Source organism: Sciurus vulgaris (genome assembly GCF_902686455.1).
Source record: "Sciurus vulgaris genome assembly, chromosome: 14".
Taxonomy (NCBI): Eukaryota; Metazoa; Chordata; class Mammalia; order Rodentia; family Sciuridae; genus Sciurus; species Sciurus vulgaris.
This window is the reverse complement of record NC_136475.1, coordinates 873,823-888,256: the sequence shown is the minus strand read 5'-3', so window position 1 is coordinate 888,256 and position 14,434 is coordinate 873,823. Positions and strand designations below refer to the sequence as shown.

At 59.5% G+C, this 14,434-nt stretch overlaps 2 protein-coding genes across 5 annotated transcripts in view; one reads left to right on the top strand and one right to left on the bottom strand.

The window, feature by feature from the left end:
• The window catches only part of RMND5A (required for meiotic nuclear division 5 homolog A), a 37,707-nt gene extending 35,499 nt beyond the window's left edge, over nucleotides 1-2,208 (top strand). For both annotated transcript variants that reach the window (XM_079111276.1, XM_079111275.1), the window contains exons 8-9: nucleotides 224-378; nucleotides 2,026-2,208. In XM_079111276.1, coding sequence (XP_078967402.1) covers nucleotides 224-378; nucleotides 2,026-2,089 — 219 coding nt within the window. In that variant the 3' untranslated portion in view covers nucleotides 2,090-2,208. The remainder of the gene's footprint in view (nucleotides 1-223; nucleotides 379-2,025) is intronic.
• A 5,988-nt stretch (nucleotides 2,209-8,196) lies between these two features.
• On the bottom strand, nucleotides 8,197-14,199 carry CD8A (CD8 subunit alpha). 3 transcript variants are annotated; one of them, XM_079109840.1, is made up of 8 exons: nucleotides 13,769-14,199; nucleotides 13,568-13,639; nucleotides 12,906-13,055; nucleotides 12,318-12,680; nucleotides 11,758-11,868; nucleotides 11,414-11,524; nucleotides 10,955-10,985; nucleotides 8,197-9,344 (listed from the first exon to the last, which is right to left on the bottom strand). In XM_079109840.1, the coding sequence occupies exons 2-8, from the start codon at nucleotides 13,575-13,577 to the stop codon at nucleotides 9,296-9,298; spliced, it is 825 nt and encodes a 274-aa protein (XP_078965966.1). In that variant the 5' UTR covers nucleotides 13,578-13,639; nucleotides 13,769-14,199; the 3' UTR covers nucleotides 8,197-9,295. The 3 variants fall into 3 exon arrangements, with proteins under 3 accessions (XP_078965966.1, XP_078965965.1, XP_078965967.1); XM_079109841.1 differs by having other exon boundaries at nucleotides 8,199-9,344; nucleotides 12,906-13,182; nucleotides 13,769-14,186; XM_079109839.1 differs by having other exon boundaries at nucleotides 13,568-14,199.
• Between the last annotated feature and the right edge of the window lie 235 nt (nucleotides 14,200-14,434).

Genomic DNA, 14,434 nt, shown 5'->3' with positions numbered 1-14,434 from the left:
GCTAAGCGTGCTGGAGAAAGTCGGGTGGCTGGGGCTTTGCTCCCGATGGATGTTCAGGAGTGTCTGGGACGAGGGTGTGGCTCTGGGCTGGTGCTGCAGGCAGGTCGACCTTTGACTCCGGGACTGCGGGTCTCTGCGCTGAGAAGAGTGGGTCTGAGGGAGCCTGCTGCTGGCTGGCGGAGGCGCTCTAAGCTGTAACGTGCTCTCCTTTTTCTTTGAGCAGATTGAAGTGGACCTTGGTAAGAAGTGCTGGTATCACTCTATATTTGCCTGTCCCATCCTTCGTCAGCAAACAACAGATAGCAACCCACCCATGAAATTGGTCTGTGGTCATATCATATCACGAGATGCCCTGAACAAGATGTTCAATGGCAGCAAGTAAGTGTCCGGCCTTCGCGAGACTGAGCCAGTCTGTGGGCTCTCAGGAGGGGAAGAAGAGCCAGGGTGAATGAATGGAGCGAGGGTTAGGAATGGATTTCTGTACTCCTTGGCACAGCGGGTGATGGCTTCTCTTCTGTCAGTCTAATTTGTTTGGATCTGGTGAACAGACTCGTAAGCACAACCCTCAACTCTGAGGTTTCCGGGTGGTTCTGCACTTGACGTCTTTCACTACCATTTGTCTTGGAGGTGTTCTTTTTTTGTTAAAGCTAATATACTCCACCCTGGGGAAATAGGATTATTTAGCCGGTTTCCTATTGATGACTGCTTTTATAAAGGATCCGTTTGTAACATGTAAATTCTTGCAGCTGGAATTGTGGATTCAAAGGGTAGATGCATTTGTGATTTTTATGGGGTAAGAGCTTGACCTTAAAAACAAGCACAGAAACCTGTCTTGGGGCCTGCTTATCGCTTGGGCAGCTGGTCCTCTTTCTCTGCCTTCATTCAGACCCGGGCGGTGAGGCCCTTCCTTCGTGGGAGGCCCTGCTTGCCAGGTGGCTGGTCTTGCACAGACTGCTCTTGGCGAGGCCTCGCCTCCGGGCTGTGTGATCCACACGTGGAAGTCATTAGACAGGAGCCCAGAAACCTGTGGGAGAGACTGGATCTGCTTCTCACACCTGAGAGTGGTTTTCGTGGAACTACCGTGGTTGAGAGCGGTCTTCTCCGACCTCCCCTCGGGAAGAGCCTTGGGGTGAGGCTGGCCCAGCGCCGGGTGTCACCACCGTGCAGGAGCAGCCGCGAGGCGGAGGAGTGCACAGCACCCTTGCCCGCCTGCCGGGGCAGACTGCCGCGGGTGAAGATCATGTGCCACACTGATGGGGGCGGGCTGTGATGGGCAGACTGCCGCGGGTGAAGATCACGTGCCACACTGATGGGGGCGGGCTGTGATGGGCAGACTGCCGCGGGTGAAGATCACGTGCCACACTGATGGGGCGCGGGGTGTGATGGGCAGACTGCCGCGGGTGAAGATCACGTGCCACACTGATGGGGCGCGGGGTGTGATGGGCAGACTGCCGCGGGTGAAGATCATGTGCCACACTGATGGGGGCGGGCTGTGATGGACAGACTGCCGCGGGTGAAGATCATGTGACACACTGATGGGGCGCGGGGTGTGATGGGCAGACTGCCGCGGGTGAAGATCACGTGCCACACTGATGGGGGCGGGGTGTGATGGGCAGACTGCCGCGGGTGAAGATCACGTGCCACACTGATGGGGCGCGGGGTGTGATGGGCAGACTGCCGCGGGTGAAGATCACGTGCCACACTGATGGGGCGCGGGGTGTGATGGGCAGACTGCCGCGGGTGAAGATCGCGTGCCACACTGATGGGGGCGGGCTGTGATGGGCAGACTGCCGCGGGTGAAGATCGCATGCCACACTGATGGGGGCGGGCTGTGATGGGCAGACTGCCGCGGGTGAAGATCACGTGCCACACTGATGGGGGCGGGCTGTGATGGGCAGACTGCCGCGGGTGAAGATCGCGTGCCACACTGATGGGGGCGGGCTGTGATGGGCAGACTGCCGCGGGTGAAGATCACGTGCCACACTGATCTGCTCCTTGACCCAGCCTCTTCTGTCTTGTTTTCAGATTAAAGTGTCCGTATTGTCCAATGGAACAGAGCCCAGGAGATGCCAAACAGATATTTTTCTGAAGAAATGAATTTAGTTTGCGGTTTGTACGTGAAACTGACTTGTGGGTGCACTTCAGAAGAGAACATTCCATCGAGTGCCGCCAACCAGGACTCCGTGTCGCACAGCCGGGCTCCAGAGACTGCGGCTGGCGTGCACGGGAGGGCGCCTGCGGGGTGCACGGGCTACGCCGGTCTCCACTCTGATCCAGTAAACACCAGCAGTCTCCAGTGCAGGCTTTTCTACTTAGTCATTCAGAGGTTTTTTACTCACGAGCAGAAACAAGCCACGCTCTCCGCCGCGCGCTTGCGTCCCTCCTGCTTCACTTTGGTCGTTTCTTGATGATTGTCGGCCTTGAGAATGTTTGTGAAAAAGCTTTCTTATTGGTTCTGTGCACATGATTAGATGAAAACCCTTCAGAGAAAGTTTGACACACTGAATTGTGGTTACGAACCTACTCTTGCCTTCTTTTCCTTTGTGCTTGGGTGGAGAGGAACCTGCCATAGAGCCCACTCTTGCTTTCTGACGTGCTCTGCTCCGGCCTCACCCGGAGGTCACACACCTGCCGTGGGCTCTTTCTGGCCCCAGCAGGCTGCCTATTTAAAACATCGTCGTGAATTTGGCAGGCTAGTGTGAGAAGTCTTCCACCAGAACAGAGTGGAAGGAATATTATTATTATTTTTTTTAACTTTAATTTGCTAAGAGGTGCTTGTTTTAAAAATGTGTTCAATAAAATGAGATTCTGAAGTTAGCAGTGTCCTCTTGGTCTGGTAGCCCCGTCCTGGAAGCCTGCCTTCAGGACCGGCCGCCTGCCGCACCTGTACTCGACAGCAGCGTGGTGCCGCCTGTGTGTGCGCAGCGCTGCCACTGCACCTGAGGGGAGGAGCGGCTCGGGCCCCGCCGCAGCCACCACGGACCCTCACTGGGCCTGAGACCCGCTTTTTCCTGTGGAGCAGGGTGTCCGCGGCTTCTCCGGGTTGGCTCGGGAGACTGTTGGTGCCTCTGGACCGAGGCTGTGCCCTGCTCAGGCGAGGCATCTTCACCGAAGGCACTGTCCAGAAAGAGCCATCCGCGAGGGCTTGCTCGGAGTGAGGAGTCGTGGCGAGGACGGCGCAGCTCCGACGTGGACCCATGAAGCCGCTTCCTCGGAGGACATCACGTGGAGGTCACCAGATCTGGCACGTGTTCCGTCTGACGCGGAGCTCAACACCAACACAGGAGTGCTCTCACCGGAGGTTCAGAGGAGAGTGGAATCAGATGCGGCGCTTCCTGCAGCAGCCGCGAGTGGACTTGGTTTGGGGGAGACGACAGGTTTGGGTTGGCAGCCTTGTCAGGGACGCCAGCTGGGGGCGTGGTCCTGAAATGTCTCCTGGGGCCCTGGGGCCTGTGTGCGGAGGAGGCGGCTGCTGCAGGCGAGCTGGCTGTGCCGCGGGCTTGTTTCGGGGTGGGAGGCTGTTCGAGCCCCTCCACGGCAGCAGCGGAGCAGGAGCCGGAAGGAGCAGGCAGTGCTGGCCCCTGGACGGGCGTCCTCTGTGTCCCGGTCACCTCTCCTCCTCCGCGTTTCCTCTCTAGGCCAGGCCTCTCCGTGTTCACGCGTTTGGGTCCACTCGTAAGGCCTCGGGCCAGAGCTCTGCCGTGTCCCTCTCAGTGCAGGGAGCCCAGTGGCCTCTTGCTGTGCAGCTTGTGAAACTCTGAAAGGGACGAGCTTTAGCGAGCAGCGGCTTCCTGTGTGGGCCTGTGGTCCCCGGCCGTGGCAGCAGTTTGCACTCCTTCACGCCTCTTGACCTTACGCCCCTTGGAGACCGAGCGTGCGGGAGGCCAGACTTAACCAAAGAAGCTGTGGTGCCGTGTTCTGGCCCTCCTGCTAAGGAAGCGCCTTCCCGGCAGGGCGTGGCGCTGGTGGCACTGCACCTCAGCGGGCAGAGGATGCCCTTTGTCCCCTGCCTCTGCCTGGCAGTGCGTTGAAAGAGTTTCAGAATGGCTTCTTACGCTCCCTGGGGAGCCATTGCCATTTGCCAGTTGTGAACAGTCCTTGGGACTCTGCTGGCCTGGCCAGACCTTGCAGCCTGCCTGCCTGCCTGCCGGGCCAGCTCCCTCTGCCCCGGGCTCAGCCGTTCCCACACTTCCTCCTGGGCTCGGGCATCGCAGAGGCGTTGCTGTTCTGTGGACGATCATGAGACTTCGGACACATCAGCTAACGGGTATTGGTGCCTCTACCTAAAAATGTCGAAGAGCCACCTTGTCTTCATGGGGTGTGTCTTGTGAGTGTGTGAGCATTTAATTGAAAGTAGAAGGTTGTGAGCACTCTTATTTTTATTTTTCTGTAGCAGCAAATGTGAACAGACACTAAAACCCACACAGGCCACGTGGCCAAGGGTCAAGTTCAGTGTTCTCCTGCCGAGTCATGTCCACCTCCCTGGGTGGTCTCGGCCACATAGCCGCGGAGACCGCAGTGACAAGGGCTCTTGGTTTTTCTGCACTGGACGGGCTGCTGCCCATCTGACAAAGTGGACTGGTGGCCTCTGGTCAGTCTGTTTCCTCCACAGACTCAGGTTGTCTTCAGGGAAGGTGTGGAGGCCTGGCTTAGTCAGTTTCATCGCTGGGACGTGTGAGGGGAGCACAGACCAGAGGCCTTTCTCCACTGGGCTCTGCGACTTTCACTTCGCCTTGGGTGCCCACTGAGCCACGGGGGCGTCAGCAGGCCTGGGGCAGCTGTTTTGTGGTTCACGCTTCCTGGACTCCTTGCTGGACTGTAGTGGAGTAGATACCAAAAATAGAGTGACAAGTGTATTTTAATAGCAGAGGAGGCACTTAGTCTTAGGGTGAGGTTCCCACTGTTGGTTTTATTTCAAGATGTAATAAAAAATAAATTTTGTTTTTAAGACATTTTTAAGCTGCAGTTGTAAACTAGCAGCACAGGCTTCGTTGACTTCCAAAGAGGCCGAGCCCCCGCAGCACTGCAGCCGGCGTCCCGTGTCAGGGGAGGACCGCGCCTTCCTGAGCTCGGCAGGTGGGCCGCTGGGGTTGGGTGCCTGGCCTTCTCTGTGTGTACTGGGGGGAGGGACAGGAGCCGGGCGTGGACTCCTGTGGTCGCGGGGGAGGCGAGGGCAGGCGTCGGGTGGCTTTGCCAGGGCCACAGTGTGTTGGCGTCCCTCCTTGGTGTTTCTGAACTTAACGTGAAGGGTTCCTCAGGTCGTCTGTTCAGATGGCTCAGGATCGTGTTTCTCTGGCTTACCCTGTGCTCTTGGTTCTATGGTATTTCTATGACTATGTAACGAGAATAGTGTTGCACTGTAATCTATCATATAGAGCTATATGTACGGACAGTTTCGATCTGTTTTTTAAGAGATGTATCCTGTTTGCAAAGGCACGATAAAGTCGCATCTTATAGATTATAGGCAATAAAGCTAACAATAAACCCTACTTTCCACAAACCGTGCTCATTTTCTGTTTGTTTGATTTTGGAAAAAGTCGAGCATATCTAGTAGTTTCAGGGATTTCATTTAACTTAAAAAAAAAATTCTGATATATTTAATTTATAAATTTCAGACTGATAATAGAGTTTTGGAAAACTATAAGAAATGCTTTGTTGTGTGTACTCCTATGTGAAACACATGGCTTCTCCTGTGTATATTTTTAACAATTAAAGAAATGCACATTTAAAAAGTGTTTTGTGGAGCAGTTTGTGTGCATGGAGGGCTGCGGAGGCCCGGGGGTGGGCGAGCCGGGAGCAGCGCCGCTCACGGCAGGAAAGGCCGCTGCCCCCCTCCCTGGTTCTGTGCCTGCATTAGTGTGTGGGGTGCCCGCGCATGTCCTGGGCTTCCCCGTCCAGACCCCGTCCGTCTCCTGGCTGCTGCGCTTGCCCGGGACTTGGGCATGATGGCATGAGCAGCAGGCCACACTCGCTCCCCCAGGCTCCTGGTTGGAGGGCAGCAGCCAGGCGTGGCCAGGAAGAGGAGCCATTTCTGTCCTGCTCTGGCGCGCTTGGGTGGTGGAGACCCAGAGTTAGTTTGTGCTCTTGTTCATCTTCCGGGAGGAACCTGAGACTGAGAATGGTTCCTGCCTGCGGGTACCGTGCAGGCCCCACCCAAGTGGCATTTGGAGCTGGTGGCAAAGGTGGCAGAGACCAGTGAGTCCCTCTCCCTGGAGATGCGTGCAGGGCACTACTGTGTGCAGGGCTGCCGAGGTCCATGGCAGACCTAGCGGGGCTGGTACCCACGTGGGAGGGGCCCGGTACCCAGGGGCCGGGCGTGGACGGGGTGCTGCGTGTGGAGTGCGGTCAGCGGACCAGGGAGCACCTCGGTCCAGCTCCCGGCTTCCAGCACCTCGCTGTCCACTCCTCAGGTTCGGCCACCACCCTAGCAGCTGGGTCTGGGGAGTGCGCATCTTCCTCCCCTCCAGGGAGGGACAGTCGTCGCTCCCGTTGTCCTGGGTTATCCAGGCACGAGGTCACCTGCCAGCGAGCACGTGGGTGGTGCAGCCAGGAAGCTGGTCTTGTCCTCTGGTTCCTGCTGGCAGGCACCTCCGACGCTGCCCTGGAGCCAGGCAGGGGCCGCCTGTCCAGGGGATCCTCGGACAACTCCATGCGGGGAGGGTTTGCACAGGCCCGGGGCAGCTGGGGGGTTTCAACACTGAGGAGACAAAGGACAGTTTCCTCTGGTTTTTTCCTTCCACAAAAATGATTTTTTTTAGGATATTTGTTAATGAGCCACATTGAGACTAAATTCTGGCTAGCTGATACCAAGATTATGGCCCAAGAAAGGAGTCATTTCTTCACCTCCTATTTTTCAGGGTCCAAAAAAAGAAAAAAATATGTGTTGTATCTGTCACACAGATTCGTAGAACTGATTTTAGGCTAGTGATTGGCGAACAAGACGTCGGGCCTGAAGCTGGCCTCCTGCAACCCATGGGTGCTCCTGCTTGTGTGGGGACAGGCTGGACACTGGGCGCCGTGAGCCCTGAGCCTGAGTCACAGCCCACCTCTGGTGTGCCGTGGCCTGCAAATTGCTGCCCATTTTCTCTGGGCCAGGTTGCCAGCCCTAAGGAATTTTCATATGTGGATATTTTTAATTTCTAAATGGTTATTTGCCATTTTACTGGAGTAAGCAAGACTTTTTCTTGAGCCAAGGAAAGACCTGGGGCCTCGTGCGTGCTAGGCAAGCGCTCCACCACTGAGCTGCGCCCCAGCCCAGCAGTGAGATCCTCTTTATAGAGGAGAATTTCACAGTGTTTGACCCCGCGGTGCCTCCTACAGGTGCCTCCCACGGTAGTCCCTCTGCTGGGGGCAGGTGGGCTGAGGCTGGAGAGGAGGGGCTGCCCGCGGTGGTCGCGCCCTTCAGGGCGTGCTTAGGCGGGTCTTGACCTTAGTGCTCCTTGGACATCTCAGCCAGTTTCTCCTGGAGGAGGAGCTGCCCGCTGGGCCTCCCAAGCACCTCAGTCAGCAGAGCCAGCCTCGGTCAACAGGCGGCCTCAGGCCAGGGTGCCTCCGGATTCTGATCTGCAGCCTGCCTCGTAGAGATTTGCTTTCCCTTCTGACAGGCACTTCCCTAGAAGCATTTCCAGAATAAAGGTGGTTAGCTGGGTGTGGTGCGTGCACCGCCAGCCCCGGCCGCGCGGGAGACAGGCAAGGGGGTCTTTTGAGCCCAGGAGTTATTGGCTTTGCCAGGGGCATCATGAGACCCCCATCTCTTAAAAGAGGGGATGCATCTCAGTGGAAGAGCACATGCTTAGCATGCCTGAGGCCTTGGGTTCAATCCCCAGCATCCCATCCCCCAAAACAAGGAGGTGGGGGTGGGCAAGCCTGAGGGCAGGCGGGCAGGCGAGCTGGCAGGACGCGCTGTGTGCACTGAGCGGCCCCTCAGGACTTGGATGCTGCTTTACCTGCTGTTTCACCTCAACCCAAAGTGGAGGTTCTGTAATGGATCCTGTGTGTTACCAGGGAAGAACGAAAGGAGGAAACAAGAGCTGGCTGGCTCCCCACGGCCCCACCCCCGCTTTTTTGGTGCCGGGTTGAACCCAGCTGCTCCTTCGGATGGATGTAATGGGAAGTCCAGGGCAGAGCTGGGGCCTGGCCTGGTACCTCCTCTAGCTGTTGGCCCTCCAGAAGGGGGTGTGCGGAATTCAGAGGTGTGGAAAGATAAAAACCAGGGCTAGGCAGCAGGTAAGTGTGGCACGGCCAAAAATGGAATGCTGCTTAGCTGTTAAAAAGGCTGCAGTGAATGTTTTCATGAAACTAAGGTGTGCGCTTGACACACGCGGAGACAATGACAGGAGGAGGGCGCACCACGGCGTTCACAGAGGGTCAGGACTCGGGCGCCTCGCCCACCTCTAGGCTCTGTCTGCGGCGCGCACCGCAGCTGGGGCAGCAGTCTGGACTCCAGCCCCCTCGCTGATCTGTTCTGTCTCAGCCTCACCTCCGCTGGCCGTGGGGGAGGCCGGGGAACGTGGGAGGCCCTCGGGGTCTTTGCAGTGTGAAGCCGCCCGTGGTTCTAGGAGCATGTTCCCCTGGGATGCCTCACGCTGGAGACTGCGCGCCTCACAGGTCCGCCTCACCCTCACCCTGAGAGACCCTGGGACCTCAGTTCTGCCTCCACGCTGGGATTTTACGGTTCTGTTTCAGAGACGCGGGGATTCACTTCCCGGGACTTAGTGTGCTCCTTGGGCTTTATTGTGGAAATCTGTGCTGACCGCTCAACTGCACGAAGCTTGGTGTCCAGCCACATCAGCGGCCACGACAGGTCGCGGGCTCAGGCCCCAAGGCGCACCCCCTGGGGCTGAGGAATGCTCACCCCCTGCGGTGGGAGACGAGCACCCACAGGCTCGGCTCTCCAGGAGTCGGCGCGGGTGGGGACAGCCTGTGCCGAACCTCCGGCTCCCACCTTGACCCCTGTGCCACTGACCAAGCGGCTCCCACCCCCAGGCTTCAGACTGAGAAGAGGTGGACAGGGTGAGACCCGGAGTGGCAGGGGCCCACTCTGCCTGCGGTAGCTCTGCCCGCGGCCTCAGCCCCCAGGTGAGTGCACAGCACGGCTGGCCGGGCGGCTTTCCGTAGACAGGCAGTCTGGTGCGAAGCCAAGTGAATACGTGCGGAAAGCACGACCCCTCCCACCCTGCCCACTGCGTAAGGAGAATGAACACAGGAAGGAGGACCCGGAACCGGAAGAGGAGGGCGAGCTCTCTTGTGGGGAGGGCTCAGTTTGGAGTCATGTAGTGGCTGTCCCTGCGCCACGTCAGACGGATCTCTCTGAAAGGCCGGGCTTGCCTCCTGGTCTGACAGGTCTGAAAGAGAAGCAGGTGACTGTCACGGTAGCAAGAGACCCTTCAGCGCAGCATCTGGCCATGACCAGCCCCCAACCCTCAGCCTCTCAGGGGCACCAGTGTGGTGGGTGAGTAACCTCGGCCACCTGCCAAGGGCTGTTCCTGCTCCATCCGGTTTGACCCTCACAATGATGCTGGGGGCTGGCACTGGGCAGGAGGGGCTCGAGAACTTGCCCCAGGCCACACACCAGTATCCCAGCCCAGTCGGTCTCTTCTCAAAGCCCTTGTCCAGGCCCCCAGAAGGCAGGAGGAGGAGGCTGCTCCCCTCCACCAGCCTCACCACCCCGGCCAGGCCCTCCTCCCGAGGCTAGCAGGCACCCGCCAGCCATGCAGAGCCACTTCGACCAGACGTCCCTTTGACAACCTAGACTTGGTGTCACACTAAAAGTGCATGTTAGCTCAGTACTGGACTGGTGACTTCCGAGTGGACACACGAGGGTCATGCCTGTTGAACCCTACATGCCCGTAGCCATCGCTGAGCATGTAAACTTGGCCGTGTGAATTCCTCAGATGTGTATCATCTTTTGTGTTTGAAGGCAGGATTGTATGTTGTTATTCCTTTCAAAAATCAAAGTTTTCAGGAAAGATAGATTCTCTAGCAGAAACTCCCAACTACACTCCAAGTAATAAAAACCCTCAGTTTGTAGAGATCACAACCTGGGTACAGTGTATGCATTGGGAGTTCAGCACATTTCCATCGTTCAATGTGTGAGATGCTGAGCTTGGATTGCTGCAGGGAAATACAAGAGTGTAAGAGCAAACCCAGGGCATAACCTGTGGACTGGTTTATCTGCTGGAAGGAATCGTGCCTGCGGGTGGCCAGCATTCAGTCACTGCCTCCCCTCTGCAGCCCTCGAATGTCCAAAGTTTACAGTGACCACCTGAAAGATCCTTCTGAAACTTGAAATTCAAACACACACAGTTGCCACTCATATCCACGGGGCTGGTTCCAGGACCCCCCACTTGGACGCCAAGCTCATGTGCAGCCAGAGTGTGCAGAGGACCAACATTGTGGGCTCTTGCCTAGGGTCTGCTGCTGATCCTGAGAGTACTCCTGCCCCTCTCCTAGGAAAATCCATGCGGCCCCAGGGCCTGCCGGAGAGCGCGAGGCCGCCCCTACCTGAGGGCCAAGGGGGACAGATGCTGGCCTCCTACGGATTTTTTTTTTCTAACCGGATGGGATTGGAGTTGGATGGGTCTGTCACTTGACCAGCAAGAGAGCTAACACCCCTGCCTCTGCTCCCCCTTTCCCCGAGACCTGGCAGCAAATCAAGGCCCTGCGTTGACACGGAAAATTAGGAACTGAGGCCATTATTAAGTTCAGAAGATAAATGATTAACTCCCTCAAAAAACCAGACCAGCCAAAGGCTGGAATCATGGAGAAAAGAGGTCAGTCTGGCATCTGAGGGACCAGGACGGATGGGAGGAACGTCCTGGAGCCCACTGCCTCCCCAGACCAGCCTTCTGCTGGGGATGAGCTGACCCCCAGGACTCCACTGCCAGCTCCTCTCTCTGGGACAGCCTTTCACCATCGGCCACCTGGTAGCCAGGACCAGGGCTGAGAGACTCACCTGGGGCATCTGCAGACCCGCCTCCGGTTTCCTAGAGGAGGAAGAGTAGGGAGAGTGAGTGCCCGGCCCGCCCAGAGATTTCTCCCCTTCCCATGTCTTTGGGGACTGCATCTCTCTCGGGAGCTCCTCAAGCATTCGTCTGACAAACGCTGGGAATGCAGACTGGGAGCCCAAGGCGGGCGGGGCTGTAGGGAGGGCGCCAGGAGGGAGCCTCCCACAGGGCGCTGCACCCAGCCCTCCCTCCGGTGGGTGCAGGGTCCCTGCTGCCTGCAGTGTGCATCCCGTCTTGACGGATCCCAAACACCACTGCTCTCGGCCTGGGGCTGCCTTACAGAAGCTTTCTGGAGGGTGGAAAAGGGCCGGGAGATGTCCCTGCTCCTAGCTCCAGTCAAGAAATGCCCGAAGCAGGTGCAAAGGCCGGAGCCGCAGAATCCTGGCATGATGATTCTCGGGACTTACGGTGGTGACAGATGACGGTGATGGCCAGGGACAACAGAAGGACCACGCAGGTCCCGGCCAAGGGTGCCCAGATGTAGATGTCACAGGCCAAGTCCAGCCACCTGGTGTCCACTGACAACACCAAAGAGGCCCACAGTGAGGAAGAGGCCCGGGTCTCCCAACCCCTCGACCCCCCCCCCCCCCCCCCCCCCCCCCCCCGCCATCCCGAGCTCTTCTCTCCACCCAGGACGCGGTTTCCCCACCATGTGGTCCGCCCTTCTGGATCAGGGTCGCCGCTGGCCAGGCCCCTCCCCACAGTCCATTACACCTCCGGCCCACCGGCCCGGCCCGCGCCCAGGCCTCACCTGCACCACCCGCCGCGGGTCTGCAAGCCGCGGGGCGCACGGACCGGGGCAGCGACGCGGTGGAGGGCGCCGGCGTGGGCGGCCTTGGCGCTGGCGTCGGGGAGGGCTTGGCTGCAGGAGCAACAGGGCGGTTGGCCTCCCTTCCACCCGAGGGCTGGCCTCCTCCGGGTTCCCCTGGGCAGGGGAGGCGGTTTCCCTGGACGCGCCAGCCCGCTCGCTGCAAGTGCGGTGACGGCGCCGGCGGCTCTGCCCGCGCGCTCAGCGGGGCGGGACCGCGACGCGGGGACGCGGGAGCGCCGCGCTCCACCGGCCGGCCGGGCTCGCGCAGCGACCTGGGAGCCCCGCCATCTCCGGTTCCGCCCCAGCAAGCGAGGGGCAGGGACTCAAATAGCTCGCCCGGGGCCCCGCATCCCTGGAACCAAGCCTGCGTCCCCGCGCGGCTGCACGTGGCCTAGGTCCCCTCGGGGAAAGGGGAACCGTGCGGAGCAGCCCGCAGGAGCGCTGGGCTGGACGCGGGTCGTCGGCCCGACAGGTTCAGAGGGGACCCCGCCCACCCGGACCTGGCAGGAAGACCGGCACCAAGGGGCTGAAGAATATCTCCGAGTTGACCACGACCGAGCAGAAGTAGTAGCCTTGGTGCCCCTCGCGGAAGCTGTGCAGGGTCAGGCGGTAGCTGTCCTTGGTCTTCGCGCCCGAGAACTGCTCGGGGTCCAGCGTCTCGGCCAGCTTGGTCCGGTGGGTGGAGATGTACAGGACGAAGGTGGGTCGGGCGGCCACGCCGGGCGGCTGGTAGAGCCACGAGCAGCCCTGCGCCCCGCCGGCCATTAGCACCTCGCAGTGCAGCTCCACCCGCTGGCCCCTCTCCGCGTCCACCTTCAGCGGCTGCATTCGGAACTGGCTGGACCCGAGGGCCGCGGCGGCGCCTGCGGTGGGCGGCAGCCGGGCTGAGCGCGTGGCCCGCGCCCCAACCCCTGCCCCTGCCCCTGCCCCTGCCCCAGCCCCAGCCCCTGCCCCTGCCCCTGCCCCAACCCCTGCCCCTGCCCCAACCCCTGGCCCTGGCCGCGGCCCCGCCGCACCCTGCCCGCCTCCCGGCCTCGCCGCCCGACCCAGGCGGCCTCGCGCCCCTGCCCGCCGGGTCCCCCGTTTACCAAGCAGCAGCGCCAGCCGCAGCAGCCGGGAGGTCCCCCGCGAGGCCATGGCGATCCCTGCGCGGCTAGCGAGGCGCGGACGCCTGGGGAGACGCTCAGGAGCCCGTGGGGCGCAGACGGGGAAGTTTGGCGGCCGGCCGGCCTCAGAGCCTGATTTCGCATTTGGAGGATGTGATGTCACCCGAAGCCCCCACCGAGAAGGTCGCACTCCTTCTCGCGGTTGTCACCTTTCCGCCTGGCGAGGGGGCTGGGAGCTGAATGGGGCCAACCAGGTCGCCTGGGGAGCAGCAGGGACAGTTGAAAACTGTGGGTTTGAGGGTGAGGACAAAGTTTGAAAATGACCCTTGGAAAAGACTCTCGTGTAGAGATAAAGGGACATTAAAATGTTCAGGGACGCTGGAGAGGGCAGGAGTGTCCCCTGATGCCCCCCCTTCCAGGCCTCTCTTGTCTCCTTGGGGCTTATGCCTGCAGAATGGGCACTTCAGGCTGAGAAGGAGGAGTGGGCACTCTGCCCACCTCTTGAGAAATCGGGCAGGGGACGTTCTGGAGGAACTGCCTGGAGACCAACATGGGGCACCTCGTGGTGGAGCCTGAGGGGTGCTGGTGTCCCTGCTGACCAGCCCTCTGGACAGGCTCTCAGGAGTGGAGGGCCAGGGACTCACCAGCCAGCATCCTCTCTTCTTAGGGCCATGGCTGCAGCCTCCCCGCAGTCCCTCTCCAGGCAGGTCCTCCTGCTGTGAAAGTCGTTCTCTAAGGAGGATCTGACCTGTCTTGCTGGCAGCTTGCTGTGACCTGCACTCCTGCCCCCGGCTTTCTGCCCCGGGTGGGTACTGGCTCCTCCCAGCCCCTGCCTTCCCATGCACCTGCTCTGCAGCCTCACAGGATCCAAGTTTCCTAGACCCTGCTCCTCCTCGCCGGGGGCTCTTGCGTTTGCTGCTTCTGCCTGGCGAGCTCTCCTGTTCGGCCCTGGGACCAGCTCCCCTGCTGTCTGACTTGGACTTCATTTCTCTCCTTTCCCACCCTGGGTGCTGCCTGGGTGAATCCTTGATGGGAGGCAGTCTCCTCTCTTCTCTCGCTGGCACGCATGCCCCCTGCCTTCTGGCCTCTGCTGTCCTTCAGCCTTCAGGCCTCCGTGAGCTCTTCCCTCCCAGCCTTTTCAGGGCTTCAGGGTCCTCCCTCAGAAGTGCACGTCCAGCTGCTGTTTGAGCCGAGAGGAAGCCAACCTGGCATTCTCTGTTGCACTGGTCTGCCCTGCCCTGAGTTCTGCAGGCAAGGACCATCACACCAGAGCATGCCCGGAGCTGTGTTTGCCCCCTGGTGGGTCCAAACAGAAGCAAACAAGTGTCAGAGGGGCTTTTCATTTTGTGAAAGTATTGTTATTACTTATTTATTTTTCACAGTGCTGGGATTGGTAACCAGGGCCTCATGCGTGCTGGGCAAGAGCCATGCTACTGAGTTGCGCCCCAGCCCTTGGCTGGGCCTTTAAAAAAATTTTTTTAATTACTTTGATTTCAATATCTTCCCCTTCT

Bases quoted from the DNA above. Each gene is read 5' to 3' on its own strand.
- CD8A (XM_079109839.1), bottom strand. The intron at 12,681-12,905 runs GTAAACGGGGGA...CGCCCACCGCAG, and splicing joins GCGGCTGGCGCTGCTGCTTG to GCGCCGCCGCGGCCCTCGGG. The intron at 9,345-10,954 runs GTGAGTCTCTCA...CTTCTCTTTCAG, and splicing joins CGGGTCTGCAGATGCCCCAG to ACCTGTCAGACCAGGAGGCA.